The 20,392-nt window shown below is 41.3% G+C and overlaps 1 protein-coding gene across 2 annotated transcripts; it reads right to left on the reverse strand.

Moving 5' to 3' along the window:
• Window positions 1-640: 640 nt before the first annotated feature.
• On the reverse strand, window positions 641-12,572 carry fggy (FGGY carbohydrate kinase domain containing). Of its 2 annotated transcripts, none has more exons than XM_083990988.1 (16): window positions 12,531-12,572; window positions 11,817-12,009; window positions 10,054-10,165; window positions 9,388-9,539; window positions 9,075-9,163; window positions 8,580-8,695; window positions 8,287-8,415; window positions 6,807-6,910; window positions 5,670-5,777; window positions 4,466-4,527; window positions 3,940-4,102; window positions 3,185-3,259; window positions 2,934-3,054; window positions 2,745-2,839; window positions 1,157-1,218; window positions 641-842 (listed from the first exon to the last, which is right to left on the reverse strand). In XM_083990988.1, exons 2-16 carry the CDS (start codon window positions 11,997-11,999, stop codon window positions 761-763), a joined length of 1,653 nt encoding a protein of 550 aa, XP_083847114.1. In that variant the 5' UTR covers window positions 12,000-12,009; window positions 12,531-12,572; the 3' UTR covers window positions 641-760. The 2 variants fall into 2 exon arrangements, with proteins under 2 accessions (XP_083847114.1, XP_083847115.1); XM_083990989.1 differs by having other exon boundaries at window positions 12,535-12,560.
• Between the last annotated feature and the right edge of the window lie 7,820 nt (window positions 12,573-20,392).

Here is a 20,392-nt window from a genome sequence, read left to right on the forward strand (position 1 = left end):
TATTTGAAAGCATTTTTTTTTTAATTAAACGTTGTAGTGTGTTGAGCTCTCAGGGCCACCGTACCCCACTTCAACTGGTCCAGTGTATGAGTGAAGAGCTGATCAGCTTCTGGAACAGGCTCCTCTCTCTGAGCAGCAGCCTGGACAGAGCTGCTTACACAGGAAATGAGAGGGATGATTTAAAATGCAATGAGAGCACAAAGGACACGATTTTAAAAAATGAATGAGTGTCACGACTGATGTTGAAGTACACTAAATTATATATTGAATGCATGAGAATGTAATGACAGAGAAAGGCAGCGGCAGAGCTCTGTTATTTGTATTATTCATTTGAGTGCTGACAACAGCAACAGCCGATGGAGCCGTTGCCCTGGATGAAGCCGAGGGGCCGCATGTGTTGATTCACTCCTATCCTTGTTTCCTTTGTTGTGATCAGACCTGCAGTGTTGAATGTAAAACAGAAATAGAGACGGCCGCAGAGAACTCCATCTGCTCCTCTCCACACACGGCTCATCTGCTGCCGTCAGCAAACCTCAAGACTGAGCTCTGCCATCAGACACAGACATAATTATACTGTATTCATTCATAGACATCCAACACCAGAGAACTGTTTTCCTACAGTTTATTGAGAAACAAAATTGGAAAAAAATAACCGTTATAAAGGATAGAGCAGGTTCTTCATGTTCTTGTTTCCAGTGTGTGGATTTATCATCAGTGTTCAGTCACAGAGACTCGGCCTCCCTCCCTCCCTCCATCAGCATCATGGCTGGCTCATGAGGGCCTGGTACTCCCTCTGGTGGGCAAACAGTCGCAGGAACACTTTGTACTTTTTCTCATAGAAGCTAAAAATAAGAAAATAACAACATGGACTTTATGCATAATGATATATACGTATTCCATTTTTCATGCAAATCCCTTACACAGTCAAGATTTCTAATCTAAAGGATTTTCTGCAATATCATTAATTTGATTTCGCCTAGAATAAATGGATTACCGGTAATGCAAAAAAAATGTTCCCATGGAAAAAAAAAAAAGATTTTGAACATTGTGGAATTTGGACCTATTAATATTCTTGTCCCGTGGATAGCGACATAAAAAATAAAGCAAACATTACTTTCCCCAAATATTAAAAAAGAGAAAATAAATCCTGCCTCACCTCTGCAGTTTATGATCAGGCTGAACAACTTTCCCCACTTTTGCCATTTTCTCCATTGCCTCCTAAAACATAATTGCAAAGAAAAGTATCAGTCAATAAATCATGTTACTCATTCACACACACAGTCTGGGGCCAAACCTGACCCATTTCTAGAGTGAACCCAGGCCAACCACGGTAACTGTGGCTGAGTTTATGACTAATGCAGTGCGGGGCCCCTCTGCTGTCTAAACCTACAAAATCCGGCCACTTGACTGTGTGCAGCTCAGAGGATCAGACACAACAACTGGCTGCTGCAGTTATGGCTGAAAACGGGTTGACAGGTGCAGCCTAGTCCAAACAATAACGTCTTATTTTTAGTATATCTGGCTTAAAGGCTTGTCATTCTCTTCTGTTGCAAGCTCTGGCACCCAGACACCAAGGAGATGATGAGTTGACCCAGCCAAAGATTAATCCACACTTTATATCTTAAACGCATTGTGCACAAATCCAGCTCCAGTCATGCACAGTATAATGTATATCGTTTTTATTTTTTATTTATTGTAGTTTTCTACCCAGCAGATGGAGCCATCGACTCAGTGAATGTAAGAGCTGTGCTGTGTGATGTGAGGTGAATTTAAACAACAGACAAAATCTGAAAGAAGGGATTAAGAAGAGATACATTTAGTGTATATCTTGAGTCGAATTATGAAACAATGCCCATTCAAATCTTAAAATCTGTAATTCTCTTTTTGTTTTTTGAAAATGATTTGCATTTCTTAATTTAGGAAGAATAGTACAACATTTTAAAAATCTAATATTCTAATAGTTTATACAAATATTTCTGAGTGTGAATAATTCTTTGAGGATTAAGATTCCTTTTATTTGTCCCACAGTGGGGAAATTTACATTTGTGCAGCAGCAAATAGCAACAGTATAAAAAGAGAAACAGAATAAGACAATTCATCTTCATCTATATTGTCTACATTTAGTGCATTATGTGTAATGGGGGCTTTCTTAAATTTAAAATATGTCATATTTGTTTAAGGAGAAGAACATTTTTAACACTCAGTCTGCATTACAAATTCGAGATGAGTCGTTTAAATGTTCTGGGAATTTAGAAATAATTGGTCTCATGAAAGATGTCATCCGCTTGAGAAATACAGGATTCAAGTCAAAGTATCTTAAATGTTGAAAAAAAAAAGATGTTTCAGATTTGTATGCATTTTGATTACTTTGAATCAGAGGCAGTGACCCACACTGGACAGTATCTGTACTGCTGTGTGAATATTTGAAAGACGCATTAAAAACCTGACCTGGGTTGAATGCACACAAGGATACATCTGGTCATTAGAGGCAAGTCTTTTTTTTTTTTAGTATATATTTTTTGGCTTTTTTTTGCCCCTATTCGAAAGTACTCAGTAGAGATAGACAGGAAACGGGGAGGCAGAGAGAGGGGGAATGACATGCAGGAAAGGGCCACCCGACGCGGGATTCGAACCGGGGCCACCTGCGGCGAGGACTGTAGCCTCTACTGTAGACTTTTCTGTCTGAGCCACTGTGTGTATGTGTGTGTGTGTGTGTGTGTGTGTGTGTGTGTGTGTGTGTGTACCTGTATAGTGCTGTAGTCCTGTGATGCACATGCACCCAAGACTGCTGCTCCTATTAACACAGCCTCCATCTGGTCTGGTAAGACCACAGGCAGTCCTGAGAGAGAATAGTAGAGTAGAGGGCTAAAGAACTAGAGGAAATAATACACATATCAGATACTATTATTATCCATTGTTGTTGTTTTAAATACCTGTTGCGTTGGCGTGAATCTGTACAAACAGGGAGTTTTTACTGAGTCCCCCGCACAGGAAGAGGGTTGTGATGTCATGCCCCGCTTCTTTCATGGCCTCCAGAATATGAAGCGTACCGAGCTGTAACCAGAGAAGAAAACACAAGGTCACAGGTAAACAAACACAACCTGCCTTGGTACTGGAAGGTGTGAGGGTGTAGGACCGAAGCTCAGAGGAAGCTAACATGAAACATAAAACACAGCACACTTACAGCCAGGGCTTGTAACGTGGCCAGATAGAGCAGAGCCAAGTCATCTAAGGTTTGAGACAGGGACAGTCCAATCACCTGCAACACAGTAATAAGACACATTTTGTATAAACTGTTTAATGTTTGAATAACCCAGACTGTGGTGCTTTGTGAAGTCAGCTGCTTCAAAGAGCTGCTGTTAGCTACTTCAAGGCAGTATTGTAAATTAATTTTGTTCACATACATAATTAAACATTATCTAGGAAATCCAGTGATGAACTATTTTCAGTATTTTTGAATTACACAGACACACATTGTTATCGTCAATGTGTGTCTGTGTAATGCTGCTGCTGCACTGTAATTTCCCAGATTGGGATCAATAAAGTATATCTATCTATCTATCTATCTATCTATCTATCTATCTATCTATCTATCTATCTATCTATCTATCTATCTATCTATCTATTAGATGTATTGACAGTTGATATCACTCACCATCAGTAGCTCTAGAGGCCGAAGCCTGCAGTCTTTATGCTTAGGCAGGCTAGCCTAACTTCCTCCCAGGTCTATGTCAGCAAACATGTGACTCTTCACAGTATTTTTTATGTTTTCTTATTAATGTTCTGAATTATCCAATATGATGAGCTATAACTAAACTGGAGCCTGTGAGTACATTTGAAGTTTATGACAGTTCCACATCTTACTAAACTTTTTTTAAAAATTGTTTTTATGTCCTAAAATCAGTTATTTATTTGATGCCTTGAGTCCTGGTTCCGCACCATGCCCTTCAGAGTGGGATCAGCCAGTGGCGATCTGTTCCCATGGAAGTCCGGCCACATGTGGAGACTGGATCCCAGCAGGTCCACAGCAGAGCCGGAGTTGGCCATTGACCTCAGGTGGTTGTTCAGGTAGCTGGAGATGTTTTTACCTGAGAACGGAGATCTGGGGGGAAAAGCACAGAGGAAACTGATGACGTAATGATGTTTAAAAGTTAAAATACAAGAGGTACAGAAGACATAACTGGTCACAGGAGGAGCATGAGCATGACTAATGATGTGTTGCCATGGCAGTGGGCCAACATGGACAACACCAGAGTCTCTTTGTAATTATCTGTAAAGAAAATCAAATCAAGTAAATCGTACATTTTGGTAATTTAATTGACTTCCTTTTCAACTTCCATTGAATAAAGTCCAAATATACAGCCTCGCTAAGCTTCTAAAGTTTCTGTCGCTTACTCAAGTGGACAGGGATGACAGCTGTGCTAAAATGTTTGTGGGAAGTGCAACATTAAAGGCATCGGCTGACCTCTGCTGTGCCTGTTCCTGGAGCTGAGTGTAGGCAGCGTGGCCCTTCACCATGTGGTCAATCTGAGGGAGGGGAGGGCAACAAGGTCCATTAGCAATATAATATATAATATATATATAATAATAATATAATAGCAAGAAGGCTGGCAAGGCTACGTCTGATCATTATATTTGATATAACTGTGGAACAATTTAATCAATAAAATGACAAAAGTATATTTAGAAATTCCACTGGAAAGTCACTGGATCTTAAAATTATTTTTATTTTGGCCTCTGTTGCCAAACCAATAGTACAGAACACATGATATTTCATTTGGGAATATTTCAGCAAATATTTCTTTTTACAGAGTGACGGTTCAGACATGCTATTAACATCCATGTCAGGTGATCTGATTCATGTGTGAATGCACCTGAGACGATTTAGGACATATTCAAGATCCAATCACTTAGGCTACATTTAGAGATGGTCTGGCCACATGTCACACCTTTTTGTTTTTTATTATTTGTCTTGGCTACATTGAAGGGCCATCTACTCTGCTTCCTCTCTCTCTCTCTCTCTCATGCGTCTTTCAGATTGTTGTTTTCAGCCAATGTATAGCCTACCTGTTTATCTGCATTGAAGCGGGGAGGTGAGATCTAATCACTTGTGGTCACTTGTGATCAGACCATAACATCCTTTTTGTCTTCTGACTTACAAGAGGCACTTGGATTTCCTCGTGACAAATTACACATGCTCACTGCTATCAATTTGTCATCAGGAATGCTACCAGAATTTAAGAAAAATCAGCTGGCCCCATATCAATATGCAAATTTCTGTGGCATCAGACAATCTACTGCACATGAGCTGCCTGTGACGTAAGCATGAAGTTTGTATGACATGAAAACAAGATTGTGTCTACAGAGTCTCAGACGCCAGCATGACGACAGGATGTCCCACATACCATGAACAATGGTGGAAGGACATGAAGGGACTTGCTTTGCGGGTTCTTCATTAATGTGCATCTTTACAAGCATTATTCTGACAATTGCTCCAATCTGAGTGACAGTGAATAAACCTTGTATTGAGTTTCAGACTTTGTTGTTCATGGAGCCATTGCGCATTTTGGGCAAACTCACTTTTTTTTTTTCACTTGCACATCTACTTGTTCACAGGTGGGTTACTGCACAGCAGTGGGATCATGCACAACAGCCGACAGCCGACTTACCAGCCTCCCTGTGGCACTCTGTCCTCCCTCGTTGAGCCACAGGCCGGGCACCATGGCCGACAGGCAGGGGCCCCACACCCCCGGCACCAACACAGGCTCAGCACTCATCTGACACACACAAAATTAAAGAGTCAAATGTGTTTTAAATCAGTGGTTCTCAACTGGTGGGTCGGGACCCAAAAGTGGGTCGCGGACCCGTTCTGGATGGGTCGCAGACAGCTGGTCAAAAAAGTAAATAATATTTAATGCACATCTGTCTTTTATTTTGAAAAATAACTTATATTGAAAAGCACGCGTCACATGAACACATGCAGTTGCAATGCTCCTCCTCACTTTCTTATTATTTGCTCTGAATGCAAAGATATCAGTTTCTTATTAATGTGGCCTGAATGCAGTGAATCTTGTTTTGTTTTGTGGGTCTTTATTTTGTGCAATTTGGTATTTATTCACTTTTGTGAACATGCTCTGAATGCAGAGATGCATCAGAAGTCAAATATATCGTTTTGTTGGTCTCCATTTTGTGCAGTTTGATATTTTTTTATTCACTTCTGTACATGCAGTTGTCATGGTCCTCTTCAGTTTCATTCATGTGCTCTGAAATGCACTTTGCTCAATAAAGAGCAAAATGAGTTTTTAAAGGCTTTAAAAAAAAATAATCTTGGTTTGAATTCTATAAAAGTGGGTCGCGACTTAATGACCATGGGAAAATGTGGGTCCCAGAGTGAGACTAGTTGAGAACCCCTGTTTTAAATGTCAGTGGAAACAGCACTTTCAATTTAAGATGAATAAAACAAGATAATTTTAGTCCGTATATAATAAAAATGCACTGAACATATGAAATGTAAAAATAACATACGGTAACACAGCACCCTGTCATCAGCATTACCAGAAAATATGATTTATCACACTGACTTTAAATAGACTGCCTATTTGTGTATGAGCATTAGCTTTACATCACCTCAGAGTTGTGACGTCCCAGTTAGGATACGGAGGCTGGGAGTGCTTGATTAATGGTAGAGGGTGTTGTATTAGTCATGCAGTGATGAGTGTGAGAGAGGTCATCGGGACAGGAAACGCTATTGCTAATGTTTGGAATATCTTAACACAGCAGGTGAAGCGTAGCTGTGAGCCACTCACCGCCATGTGGCAGGTGGAGGTCCCACAGATCATGGCCATGCGTGAGGTGATGGGCTGCTCCTCACACGGCAGGTTGAAGCCTTTCACATCTGCTCCTATCACACCTGGGTGGGATGACATGTGCTTTTGGGTTATATTTAGTCAATATCAGAATTTTCTGCACAGGAAAAATGATAAATTGTATAATTATAGTGTGATTTTTTTAGCTTACCTAAACTGCCCCATCAGGGACCAATAACATTGATTTACAGATCAAAAGCTTTAAATCCTTTAGAAGTGTCCTCCTAACCTTCACATGGGATTCAGCAGTGACACTAACTGCTGGAATAATATTTGTCAAGCTGGTTTGAGTTTAAGGTGGAGATGTGATCTGTGTGCGGTGGAGGAGGGGGTGTGCATCGCTGTGACATGTACCACAACTAAAAGTTCAGCGGGTTTTGACCTCTGACTGATATGACAATGTGTGATAGGCAGAGGTCAAAGCCAGAGGTCGGAGGTCAGGGTTCATGAACAGTTGAGCTCCCAGAACAAAACCAGATGGTCCAAAAGCAAAGAAAGTCAACAAAGTGCTCACAGATACAGTAAACAGCAGCATCGGCTTTTAACTTTTTACTCAGGCACAGGTTTGTCACTAAATATGGGTCAGACACACATTTCAGATGTGGAGAGACCGGACACTGCCACCGTCTTTCTTCTGGTGCCATCCTCAGCTCAGATGTTGCACTTTGTTACACATGTGCATAATAATAATGATAAATCCTACATTTGTGCACAACAATTATGAGTATCTACTGCAGTGTTTTCAGGAGCTCCAACTTACATCAAATGTCAATTTAGCAAAAGACCAAAGAAGTAGGAGTGTAATGTGTTCCCCTCTGGCCTGTGTCCCATCCCTCCCCTCTATCAAGGTCATTACAAATGGGTTCAGTATTTTTTTGCTAAATCCTGCTAACAATTAAAGAGTGAAAACATAACTTCGCTGACAGAGGTAAATACGCATCACCTACATTAGACCTCACGCCTCCCTCGTCTCTTTGATATCATCTGAAGTGTGAGTGTGGCCAGGGCCGTTGTATAGGGGAGAAAGGTGATGATAATTCTAGGGGCCCAGCGCCCAGTTGGGCCCCACAAAAAACCCCAGTGGTCTAATCTTTGTATGACTGATTTATTCTGACTAATACTCATAGTAATGCTGCATTAGCATCAAAACAAAGTAGGCTAAATTAAAAATGATAATACATACGTAGTCTAAGAAAAAAAAGTGGAAAAGTCAGGGGGTAGGGGCCCACTTTAGTATTCTTTAAGGGGGCCCAGAATTCCTAGCAACGGCCCTGAGTGTGGCACAGAGTCACGACGCTGCCTCTCCTTGTCATGTGGAACTGGCAAAAAATGCCGGATGCACCTCAGAAAACACAGCGTAGATCATTTCATTCAGTAACAGTTTCTTGGTGACAACAGCGGTGTGGACGGTGTGTGATACCTAGGCCTCCAGCATGGGCGTCAATGAGAGAAGCACCGACTGCAGTTCCCGGGTCCAAACCCAAATCTGCTGCTGCCTGCTGACTGAGGCCGTCTCCCAGCCGACTCCCCGGAGAACACGTCACGCTGCCTGGATGACAGAAATGCTGCAGCTTGAATAATGAAAGAATTCAGCTTGGACTTCACATTTTCCAAATGTCTTATAATGTTAAACTCTGTAATTAATTTAAATTCCATTGTAATAGTATAATTTAAAGAGATGATTTGCAGCAATGATGTTTTTAATTTCCTGACCTATTTTAGAAAAGTTATTTTCAAGGAGATCCTCCAGTCCAATGCTGCTCCAGAAGCTGGTATCCCATCCCTCTGGAGGGCAATACGTCCATTTACACACCAGAGTACATAGAGATCTGTGGAAGAGTGCAGGATAGGCCTGTGACTCCCGAGATATTTGATTAAAATGAACGTGCTGTCTGTTTATCTGTTTGGCAGCATCCTGGGAAGGCCACAGTATCAAAAACACTTTGTCAATGATAAAAGACAGATTTCCTAGAATCACCCTGCTATTGAGGACAGCACCATTAATTTGATAGCAGGGTAATGTTTCAACAGCAAAGATGTTTAATAACAGCAACAGTTTGTAGGTCGCCCACTTCATTCCATCGCTGACATTTCTGTTACACACATACTACTCCTTCATATTACACATGCGGAATAAATAGCTGCAAATAACTCACAGATAAGAGTTTGAATAATCCACCACACTTGTAATGAATCAGCAAAGTTCACCTTGTCAAAGAGCCTGTTGCTTTCCAAGACAGGAAGTCTGGCAGGTCAAAGAAGTGAGCAGCTTTGTTCCAGCAGCTTTCTCTGAGATTCTGACAAAAACATGAGATTAAACGTGGTGATTGAGCCTTGAGTTAGTGAGTCAGTGGAACAAATAGTGACTGGTCAGAGCTGAAGGCACTTAACGTGTTCTGAGGAATCTGTTCCATGAGAAAAAAAGGGTAAGCGAGGCTAAAATAACAACCGCCACATGCTGACCAACTGTAAAAAGCCAGAGAGATCAGCGGTCCTGTGGTGACCCCCGCTCACCTCTCACCTCTCTGAGCCAGAGCAGCTTAGGGGGCTGCATCTCAGGTGACATGACCCCTCCCACCCTGCTCAGGACCTTGTGGCCGGCGTTAGTTATACGAGCGGCCTGCTCTGCGGCGCGATGGTCCATCCACATCACCACGTTCCTTTGTTTGTCCCCTGGAGAGAGAAAACAGGTCACACAAAAAAAAATCAAACACTGCACGGCCTGAACATCCCTGGTGCCATTTATTGAAGATTGGATGTGTCTCTTGAGAGATGATGAACAAAGCTTTTGAGATGTGTGTAATGTCTTGACAGCGTATCATCATGTAGCCTGGGTCGTGACCCCTGACTCTACCTTGATTCATTGAGAAAAAACATGACTCCCTCCCAGCTGCAGGGGCTCTGTTCTGTTCTGTTCTGTAGCTCACCCTGACCTCACCCTGACTCCAGCGTGGAGGAGGGGGTGTTACCTTCAGGGATCAATACACTATCACATTACATTGGACTAAAAACAACATGTCCAAGCAAAGCCAAGCAACGGAAAATTTCAGTTACACATTTCAACCTGAACAGTTCTGCATCTCCAAAGTAAAGTTAATCCTCTCCTACACCCATACACGAGTACTTAAAGTAGATGTACATAAATGATACTTTGCTGACTACTAGGTGGGTCAGGTAACTCACTCACCATCCTGATTGACTGACACAGGCTGGAAGCTTTGGTCCAGAACCACCAGAGAGCAGGTGGCGTCGAAGCCAACACCTCGGACCTGGCTCCTCTCCACATCCTGGGTCACTGTCTGGAAATGACAAACAGAACGGTCTGAAAAATCGGATTCGTTCGGTGCATTTACAAAGATGATATCCACAAAGGGACAATGAGATGGCAGGTTGTGATCACCACATACATACTGTGTATTGTGTGTAACAATGAGGGTTGCGATGCTGGGCTGCATTGACTAACTTGTCTTGATCCCAATCACTGATTATTATTTTGACAAATGCAGCTCAACTTAAATGAAGCACATGGACTATCTAACTACAGTTGTGCTCATAAGTTCCCATACCCTAGCAGATTTTGTAAAATGTGTACCATTCTTTAAGGAAAACATGAGTGATTAGGCAAAACACATTTCTCGTATTTTAATGGGATTCAAATAAAACCATGAGACATCCCAACAAAGACATTTTTTTATATTGGTCTATCTGGTTGTGGCTTGGTATCAACAGAACCCTTCAATTTCCACTTTTATGAGAGTTTGAACACTGCTGATTGGCCTTTCCAATCTTTGGATATCTTTTTATATTATCTTTTCCCATTTTATAAAGTTGAGCAGCCTTCTCCCTCAGGTCTTTTGACAGTTATTTTGCATTCCCTGTGGCTCAGAATCCAGCAGAGTCATAGGCTAGCAGCAATGGATGACACGTGCAGGTGTTTGTCTAGAGCCCAGAATCTCACTGACTTGTTATACACAGACACAAATTAATTACACAGCCATTTAAACCTGTCTGTGTCGATTTGTGTGTTTAATATCAGGCTAAAACTTTGAGGGTATGTAAAGTTTTGATCAGGGCCATTTGGGTGGTTGCACTTATTATTATGATTTAAATAGAGCAAACAGTCGTGTGATAATAAACAACCAACCCTGAATAATTTTTTTTTTTGCATGATCAATAGTATTTTCTGAAATATGGCCAATATTTCACATGTTATGCCAGGCTGTGTACACTTATGAGCACAGCTGTACATAATAGTGTTTGTGTTCCTCCAAACAGGAGTAGCCTACACACTGCTGTGATGCTGGTGTTTAGGAAATGCATTATCATTGAAACCTGTAGGCACATCTCCAACCAACCTGAGACGGCTGCAAGACATCACAGCCAGATGTTTCCACTGAGAGAAACAACTAAATGGCTAAAAATGTAACACAGTCAGAAATGCTAGAAAAAGTCAAAGCTAAAGGAATAAAATGGAAGTAGGCCTAATGGATAAACAGTTGCTACATCTGAGGGGAATGGATTAAATATTGGCTAATAGTGAGACAGACATAAGACTGAAGGGTCTGGCTCTGCTTCAGCAATAAACCAACCAATGCATTTATAGTATACTTGTATGAAAAAATAAAACAATCCTGTTTTAGGTTTAATTCCTCTATGAAATGTATTATCATAGAAACCTGTGGGCAGCTTCCCTGACTGTACAGTGCACATCTCCAACCAACCTGAGATGGCGGCAAGACCTGCACAGAAATGCTAGAAAAAGTGGATAACAGTTGTCTGAGAGGAATGGATTAAATATTGGCTAATAGTGAGACATACAGGACTGAAGGGTCTGGCTCTCAATGCATTTATACTTGTATGAAAAAAACAATCCTGTTTTAGGTTTAATTCCTCAGCATCCACTTTAATGCAACTCGAGATGAGCACCACCACTGCTCTGCCGCATCCCACCTTGACCACAGTGCAGCATTTCTCCCAGATCTCGGTGGAGGACTGGACATAGTGGTCAGGCTGGGGCTCCCAGATGCTGATGGGCTCCTCTGCGATGCTGCTCACCAGCCCGTCTCTGGTCACCAGCGCAGCCCGCACACTGGCTGTGCCCACGTCCACTCCAACATAATAGACCTGAGCCATGAGGGACGAGCTGGGGGAGGAGGACAAAGAGGAGGGCGGAGCAGACCACGATTATTAACCAGGCTGCACTTGTCTAACTGGTCCAAAATACATCTAAGTAAATAGATACTAACACATGAAATAGTGCATTTGCTTTGAATCATTGACCGTTGTCTGTGCTCTATCAGCAGACAGTGAACTCATCCTCTGCTGACTGTGGTAGCCTACCCTAATGCAGCGATACACCCGTATGCAATCCAATGCAACATGCTCCTCTGCCATAGTGCTGCTGCCTAAAGCATTGCAACTACTGAGCCTACAGAGGTTAGTGATCACGGTGCTGTGTTGGACTGAACTTTGTACGATCTGCCGCCCTAATGCGTAGATACTCCTCGATGTAGTGAGCTAGTAGTTCATCGATTACTTTCTAAACATTAAGCCAATGAACAGTCGTGTTTTAACGTATTTGTTACAACAACACTGTGTTTTCACGTGAACGCCAGCTGTCTACAGTCTACTAAAGGACAGAAACAGTGTTAGTTCAGCACCTACCTACTCTATGATCTCGGCACAAGTCCTGCAGCGCTGCTGCTGATCACGTGGTCCGGCGGTCACGTGATTTAGGATTTTCTTTTCTTTCCTTTTTTTTTTTTTTTTTTTTTTACATCACACCCATATTACAGCATGCCTGTGTACACAATACAGTAACATGGGTACATATAGCCTATGTAACAGATAGATAGACAGACAAGCCCTTTGAGACAAACTGTAAAAAACGGGCTATACAAATAAAATTACCTTGCCTCCTTGCAGACAGATAGATAGATAGATAGATAGATAGATAGATAGATAGATAGATAGATAGATAGATAGATAGATAGATAGATCTAGATAGATAGAAAGAAAGAAAAATATAGGGCTATACATGAAAACATATTGATAGTTAAGACCTTGTATTTAGGTTATTTTACACTAGCTATAACTGTCTACAACCTTCTACAACTTGACTTTACTGATTTTTCTCTCGAAGAAATGTAGCCTATTCACATTATATATGACATAAACAGAGGGGTCACAGAAGAGTGAATTTTAATTGCACTTTATTATGGTGCTGTGGGGGGAACCGGAGCGCCTCACTCAGGCACAAACCAAAACAGGTCTTTGGAGGTCCAGCCTTCCACCTGCTCGTAGTGCGGCCTGGTTTCACTGGACTCATCGGAGCTGGTCGCGGGAAGTCCACCACAGCCTTCCCATTCTACCCCTTTTCCCCACCCGGTCTTGTCAGGCAGCTCCATGTATGGCCCAGCCAATTTCCTGATGCCTTCAATAACTGCTGCACCCAGCAACCATCCGAGGGCCAGCATGTTTTCTTTGATGGTGTTAGTCTCGGTCGAGTTTGTCTAACAGTGACACTGTGCGGCAATGTTCTGGCCAATGACGTCATGGCTTACAGTGACATCATCCGAGCATTTTACGCAAGTGGCAACCCTCCGTGACGTCACCCATTGGTTTGGGCCCGCTATGAAGCCACACTGCACTACACTCACTCAGCTGGGCTATTATTTTACATTTCTACCTTCTTCTTTTTTGCAGGTTACTAAAATTAAGTTGCACTGGAAATTAATCTTCTACAACCCAGCAAACATTTCCTCGACCTGGGTCGAGATGGAGACGTCCAATCTACGTCGCGTCACGTCGTGACCTTAATTCGACAGTTTTTCAACATGATAAAATAACATCTGAGTAAATATGACATACATAATGAGTCATTTTAGATCGGATTAATTGATTAAATACTGCCAGCAAACATTTTCTCAATCCGCGTCCAGATGACGACATCCATCAGACGTTGCGTCACGACGTGACTTTATTTAGACTTTTTTTCGACATGATAACATTAGGGGGGATACGATCTCACATAACACATATTTAACTAAAAAAACACTGCCAAGAATGGTTTCCTCTATCTACTGCTGTATAGTGCTGTGTGGAGATGAAGACATCCAGTCAACGTCCAGTCATGTCAGGACGTAGATTCCACCTCTGATTAACGTTGGGCAGGCGGGTTGATATGACGTCTATCTGAGGGGTGAGATGACCGGCAGATGACGACGTCATTTCAACGACGTTTAGACGGCATCGGTTTACGTTGGTAAAAACTATTAAAAATGATGGAAATATGTTTGTGAATGGGAGAAAACAATGTAGTACCATCAAGTGTATTGGCGGGGTGGGCTTAAATGTTTGTTATTCTAGCATCCATCAAGGAACTATTTTCCTCGCGTAGTGAACGCACCTGGTTTCAGCTGCGGTGCGGCGGCGGCGGCGGAAGAAGTTTTGAGTCGGCGAGGAGAAGACACAGACGCGTGTGAAAGGTGAGCTTCGAAAAATAGTGTAATTTAAAATGAAAATGTGCTTGGTAAGACATTATACGTTCATGAGTTACATGTTAAAGTTCTGATTTTGTTGCTGCATCGTGTAATGTTACAGATATCTGCTGCATGTTATTCGTAACCGAGCGGCGGCTAACAGTAAGCTAGCAGGCGAAATAGCAAGGCCTACCCTGATACATCGAGTGTAGCATCAATGTTAAACCGAGTAAATGTTCACAAAATGTACATTTTAAATTCAAATTCATACCAAGGAAACAGAGTAACCTCTTAGAAAAAGAAAAGTTTGCTGCTGTGAAAAGTGTATCACTGCATTATTTTTTTTATCATAAGCAACATGCATGGCTATGACCTAACAGTATGACAAACATTTTAAGATCATGACACACTAACGTTACTGAGCTTGATGATGTCATATTTAGCTATCTCTACCTGAAACAGGACTATATTTTTGTGTCTCTGTCTCTCCCATAGGCCTGTATTGATAACTATCTTTTCAATATCTCACTTTACAGGTGTATTGCTGTGATAAAGAGACGCATACCAGGTAAGATACACACACTAAGGGTGATGGGGGCTTGAATGATTGTGAAGATTTTACCATCATTGCTCTTGTTATACACAGGGCCTACAGTAGTAGCGGTTCAAAAGTTCCCCTCCAGGCTGAAAGTCAGCTGAATGGCCTAGGTTTTCCCTATGTTTTCCCTTCAAATCCCAGCCGCAGGAGTGGCCCCCCTCTTTCTCATGAGAGTGTCCATGTTTTGCTGTAACTCCACCCATTCACTGAAATACAGGGTATGACCCTCACAAATTCTCATCGCCAAAAGTCATTCTGATGTCATCTGAATGTCCACTGACCGCCAGAGGCAGCACTTAAAGCACCTCTGGTCATAATCATCATTTGATTTGATTTGTGATGTGAAATGATAACAGGCCTATGCGCTGGCCACTGTTTTATTCAGAAATGAAGGCTAGTAATACCTCCTGTCAAATATTGGATCACAATGTAATCGTTGTGAATCTCCATTTAAAGATTCCTCTTTTAATTTTAATTTCAGGCGATTTAAATAATTTTGGAAGATGTTTGCAGCTGTGCAGGTATTCAGTGCATGCCTTATGTCTTAGGTCAGGGAATTAGCCTTATCATTAGGGATGTTGCTGATGCTCATGTGTTTATCTACTAAACAGGATTTTATGTGTGTTAGGATGTGTGATGTGTGGTGTCATGTACTAGTAAATAGTAAGCAGCTGAATTAGCATTATAAACCCATCAACCTTTTGTCTGCATTAAGTGGGCAATTGGTCTTCCATTGTCACACAAATCAGAGAGGCAACATGCAGCTGGCTGTGAGGGGGAGGTTACTGGACGGCTGTGGGCCTGAACTTCTCCTGAGCTCGGCTATCTCCTGTTACCATTTCATCAGCAGCCACAGTGTTGGCAGATTACTCTGGAAATGTGATTCTAACCCTGGAAGACCCACTGTTGCAAAAATAATAAGTCAAACAATTTTCGGTCCTGCAACATTACTTGGATTTAGTGATCTAATCTGTCAATCAATATGTCAGATTGAAGTACTTAAAATACCCTCCATATTTTTTACTACATTCTCTAGAACATGTATATTACTGTGCAAGATATTCCCTAGACTTTTTGAAATAACTTTTTTTTTTTTTATCATTGTTGCAATATTACAATGTTGGGTAAGAGTAGTAGTCAAACAGCCCTGTTGCAGTTTTTAGCTTCCTTCAGTTCTGTGAGAAGTTTCCTCTTGTCACAGAAAGCAGGACCTTCAAGACACTCCTGCTCATGTTCTTATTGTAGCTCCGAGAGCATGGAGTGGCAGACTTACTATTAGCCTAGCAGGCATAAACAACTGAACCCAAACATCCACAAATACACACAGGCGGCGCGACCCCTACTGGGCACAACAGGGATCATCATGAATGATCTACATTTTCCCTTTGTACTTCCTTCCTTGACCCAGGTGGACAACAGGATGGTTAAAGAGGAACTCTTAAGGATTCCATCCTCAAACCTGCTCCATGTGTCCCTTAGCTCCAGAGTCCTAATGCTGGTTAAATCAATGACTTGTAACTAATGCCTATAGGCTTTATAAGGAACCATCAGAAGATTCAGGCTACTGTGTGGGTCTAAGAAGTGGTTATGTCATTACTCTTTCAAATCCCAGGACAAAGTCTTACTGTAATTTATAAAGTGCATTTTACATCTGAATAGGTGCTCTATAATTTTTTTTTTCTTGTGTCCTCTCTCCAGCTGCTGTGAAAAGATGGAGCATTAAGGCCACAGATGTGGAAATAGAGAATGCGATGATGAATCATCTAAAGCATGCGCCAGCCAGAAGCGGGGGGAAGGAGCAGATCCTCGTCGCTGACTGTTAAGCCTCCTTGGCTATGACCTGACTTTACAAAAAAAAAATTGTTCTCTAATAAATATATTTGTTTTACTTGTTTATATGTTTTCAATACAACCAGTTGAATAGATCTTGTCCTGAATGCTTTCCTTTTATTATTCTACCTATTACTCCATGCACCACTTGTATTTTACAGTATAGCCTAGGTGAACATCACAAGGATATTTTAAACCTTCAGGTTTATTTGCTATCAAAGTTTCCGTCAGGTTCACTTTTCCAAAAATGCTGATGTGATCTGATGTCTTTGACTTTTTGAAGTCAATGCAGCTTGAGATTTTTTTTTTTGCTAAAATTGAGAAGTTTGTTCAAGTATGTGTAGATTAGAGCATTGAGAATTACACATAGGATATGCAGCACAAGATCTGTGCTTTTCATAGAATTTCTAGATATGATAATGCCAGTTATAGACACCTTTTGAAATGCAATACATTACATGTGTAGACAAAAAGGTTGAAATGTAAGCTATATTGCAATTTGAAACGACAAAAGTTGAAATGTTGATGTAAAAATTATGCCGTCTAATAGCCGTCGAAATGACGTCGGTCATGGCACCGACGTCAGGAAAACTTTCATTTAAGCACCTCAAATAGACGTAGAATCAACCTGTTAGATCGACGTTAATTAGACGTGAGATAGACGTCATGAAGTAGCCTGCTCTGTGAGACGTTGATAAGTCGTCTAAACGACGTTGAAACAACGTAAAATGATGCCGTCTATTAGCTGTCGAAATGACGTCGGTCATAACACCGACGTCAGAAAAACTTTCATTTGAGCACCTCAGATCGACGTCGAATCAACCTGCCTGACCGACGTTAATTAGACGTGAAATAGACGTCAAAATGTTTGCTGGGAATACAAACCTTTCGTGTGATAGTGAGGCTCACCTACATCCTCCACAGCTTTTCCAGTGCTGTAAATTGAAATTAGTGCAAAATTAAAAACAATATGAATACCACCACACACTGCTGTTACCAATATAAATTCAGGAAAAACTTTAGTAGGCTAAATATTACTGATAATTAATTACCCACGAAAAATATGAATGTTTGAGAAGCTTGTGCTTTCCTATTGCTGTCAACTGATCAATTTTGCTATTGAAAACAATAATTCACCATTATATTGTGAGGTTATGGTAAATCTGTAAAATAAATACTCACTACAATTTATATAATAGGTTTATTTATTAAATACCTTTTCAGAGATAACAACCATGTAGGCTAATGAATAAAAACTTAGATCAGCTGGAATATAAAGATGGCTGCTTCACAATCTTCACTGTCAATTTTCTGTTCACCCTGAAAAAAGTGTGAGGTCAATGTGAATATGAGAATAATAAACAAAGCAAATCAATAGTTGGTCTGTTCTCTCACCAGAGGAGGCTGAACTGGAAGTGATTTTCTGGTATTATCATCTTCATCACAGCTCATGATGTCCTTCTGTTGGCACCAGTCACTCAGTTGTCACATTGTGGATCCTAAGAAATCACAGTAAAACACAAACATGGTGAAGAGGTGAATGACTGTCTGCTTCCATTGAGAACTGACAAACCCCCACCTCTATACATTGTGCATTGTGATGAGTACAATATGATACCAGGAAGATAAGAAGTTGACACTAAGCAAAGTGAATCATTCACATTCACATTAACTCTGTTAATCTGGATGTTTACAGTCTCATGTTCTCCAGTCAAAACACACAGAGCATGGACAAAGAGCACAATGCTCTTTGGGAATATCGTACAAATTAAAAATGTTTTAGAGACACTCAGAAAATAAACATTTAGCTACTTACCGAAACGTGTTATCAGCCCCCTCCAGTCTGTTCACACCATTGGACAAGTCATTGTAGCTAACATTATTCCTGGTAACACATTTGCACACAGACCACCAGGATGTAGGCAGATAAAGTTTAATCTATGTGCTGTATGTGCTGACTGTAATGTCAATAAACGAATAGCCTAAGCAAAGTCAATGCTTTAACCATCCAAAGATAGCCATATGATTTGTGTTATTGGTAGCACCTCACATATGATACACAGCACTGTGATGTGTGTGCTTAATAGTTAGTTTCCTGTTACTTTGGTGACATTGGGTGGATTTTTGTCTATTTCTCCTTTTTTCTTGTTTATCACCTGATATGTGCGTATCAAGATGCCTCTGGTACCCATTACATGACTGTATGATGGGTTTTTTTTTATGCCTGATGTTATGTCATGTGACTGTTACCATAGCATGCTTGTGCACACATGTTTCTCTTTTCTTTTCATATTGTGTGTCCTATAATGATGTAACTTTTTTTGAACATTGTGCACTTACGTGTATATTTTGTCAAATGATCAATCAGGTGACCTCTTTTTTTTTTTTTAACTTCTTCTAGTTCTTTGCAAGACTATCAAGTGTTTTGTAATCTCTTATCTATTGATCTCCCTTATTAACTGGCCCTGTCTCAAAATCTAGTTGTAAACAAGCACTATATTTTAGAGGTCAAACTGTGTTCTTACAGGGCACTTTCAACTAAGTTAACAATTAACTTTTATTATCTCAAATTATGATACTGGCACACAGGAAAACAGACATTTATTTACCCACCTCATTAACAATAGCTCTCGTCTGTCTAAGGGTTGTAGTGATAGTGTACAACACAATGCATGAACTGTTTAACTGGCAAAGCTAAATGACACACAGCCACCACTGATGTTATTCATTACACCTGTGCCCATACGCTGATATGGAAAATGTCAGCTGTGTCAAGGGTGTGTTATGAAACATTAACTTTCACACCATCATCGTCTGTTACAACAGGGTGAAAAAACGAGGAAAACCCTGAATACCCGGGATGTCAGATTTTGAACTCTGCATCCCGCCTCGTCTCTTTCCTCCATTGTGTTATTTTCTTGGAGGAGATAAACAGCTGTCTAAATCTAAAGGAAGTTGTGCTGGCTGTGATCAGCGTGTTTGGACCAGGAATGATCAGCAGAGATGGAGTACAGAGAAAAGGCGAGCAGCAGGACAGGAAGAAACAGATGGTCTTTAACAAACACTGCAAGGACAGTGTTTGAAATCTCATCTGTCTCTCTCACCGCTCGGTGTGTCTCAGTGTGTGTGTGTCTCTGGTCCACCGCGCCTGAAGGTAATCAAAACTTTGCTCTGTTGTTACATCAACACATGCATATATAGTCTTCCTCTGTTATGCTCTCATGGAGAGGGGGCAGTGTTTCCATGGACGCTGTGGTCTGTCCCACCTCTGTACAACAAAAGCAGGCCTGTTGGGAGGCAGGCAGGACCAGCTCCTGATTAGAAAACTCCATGCAGTGGAAACAGCTGGCCCGGGCCGGGAGGAGGAAAGTAACTGTTATCTAAAGGCGACCCCGTTGGGCCGGCAGAGGGGAAAAGCTGACAGAGAAACAGGAAGCAAGGCCGGGAGCACAGCAGTTCTCTAATAGGAAAATACTCATCTGTGTGGCTTCACAGGTGTACACAGAGACATGGGGAGAGTAAAGTAGCTCTGAAAAGTTATTGTTACACAGGAAGCTGTTCTGTTCTGTTAGAGGAGAGGAGAAGAAAGAACAGCTGAGGTCTGGTTTGCCTTCATT

Source organism: Trachurus trachurus (assembly GCF_905171665.1).
Source record: "Trachurus trachurus genome assembly, chromosome: 17".
NCBI lineage: Eukaryota > Metazoa > Chordata > Actinopteri > Carangiformes > Carangidae > Trachurus > Trachurus trachurus.

Coding starts and splice junctions, on each gene's coding strand:
- fggy (XM_083990988.1), bottom strand. CDS start 11,999: ATGGCTCAGGTCTATTATGTTGGAGTGGACGTGGGCACAGCCAGTGTG. Junction 8,696..9,074: donor GCAACAGGCTCTTTGACAAG/GTGAACTTTGCT, acceptor ACTCTTCCACAG/ATCTCTATGTACTCTGGTGT. Junction 843..1,156: donor CCTGATCATAAACTGCAGAG/GTGAGGCAGGAT, acceptor TCTTATTTTTAG/CTTCTATGAGAAAAAGTACA.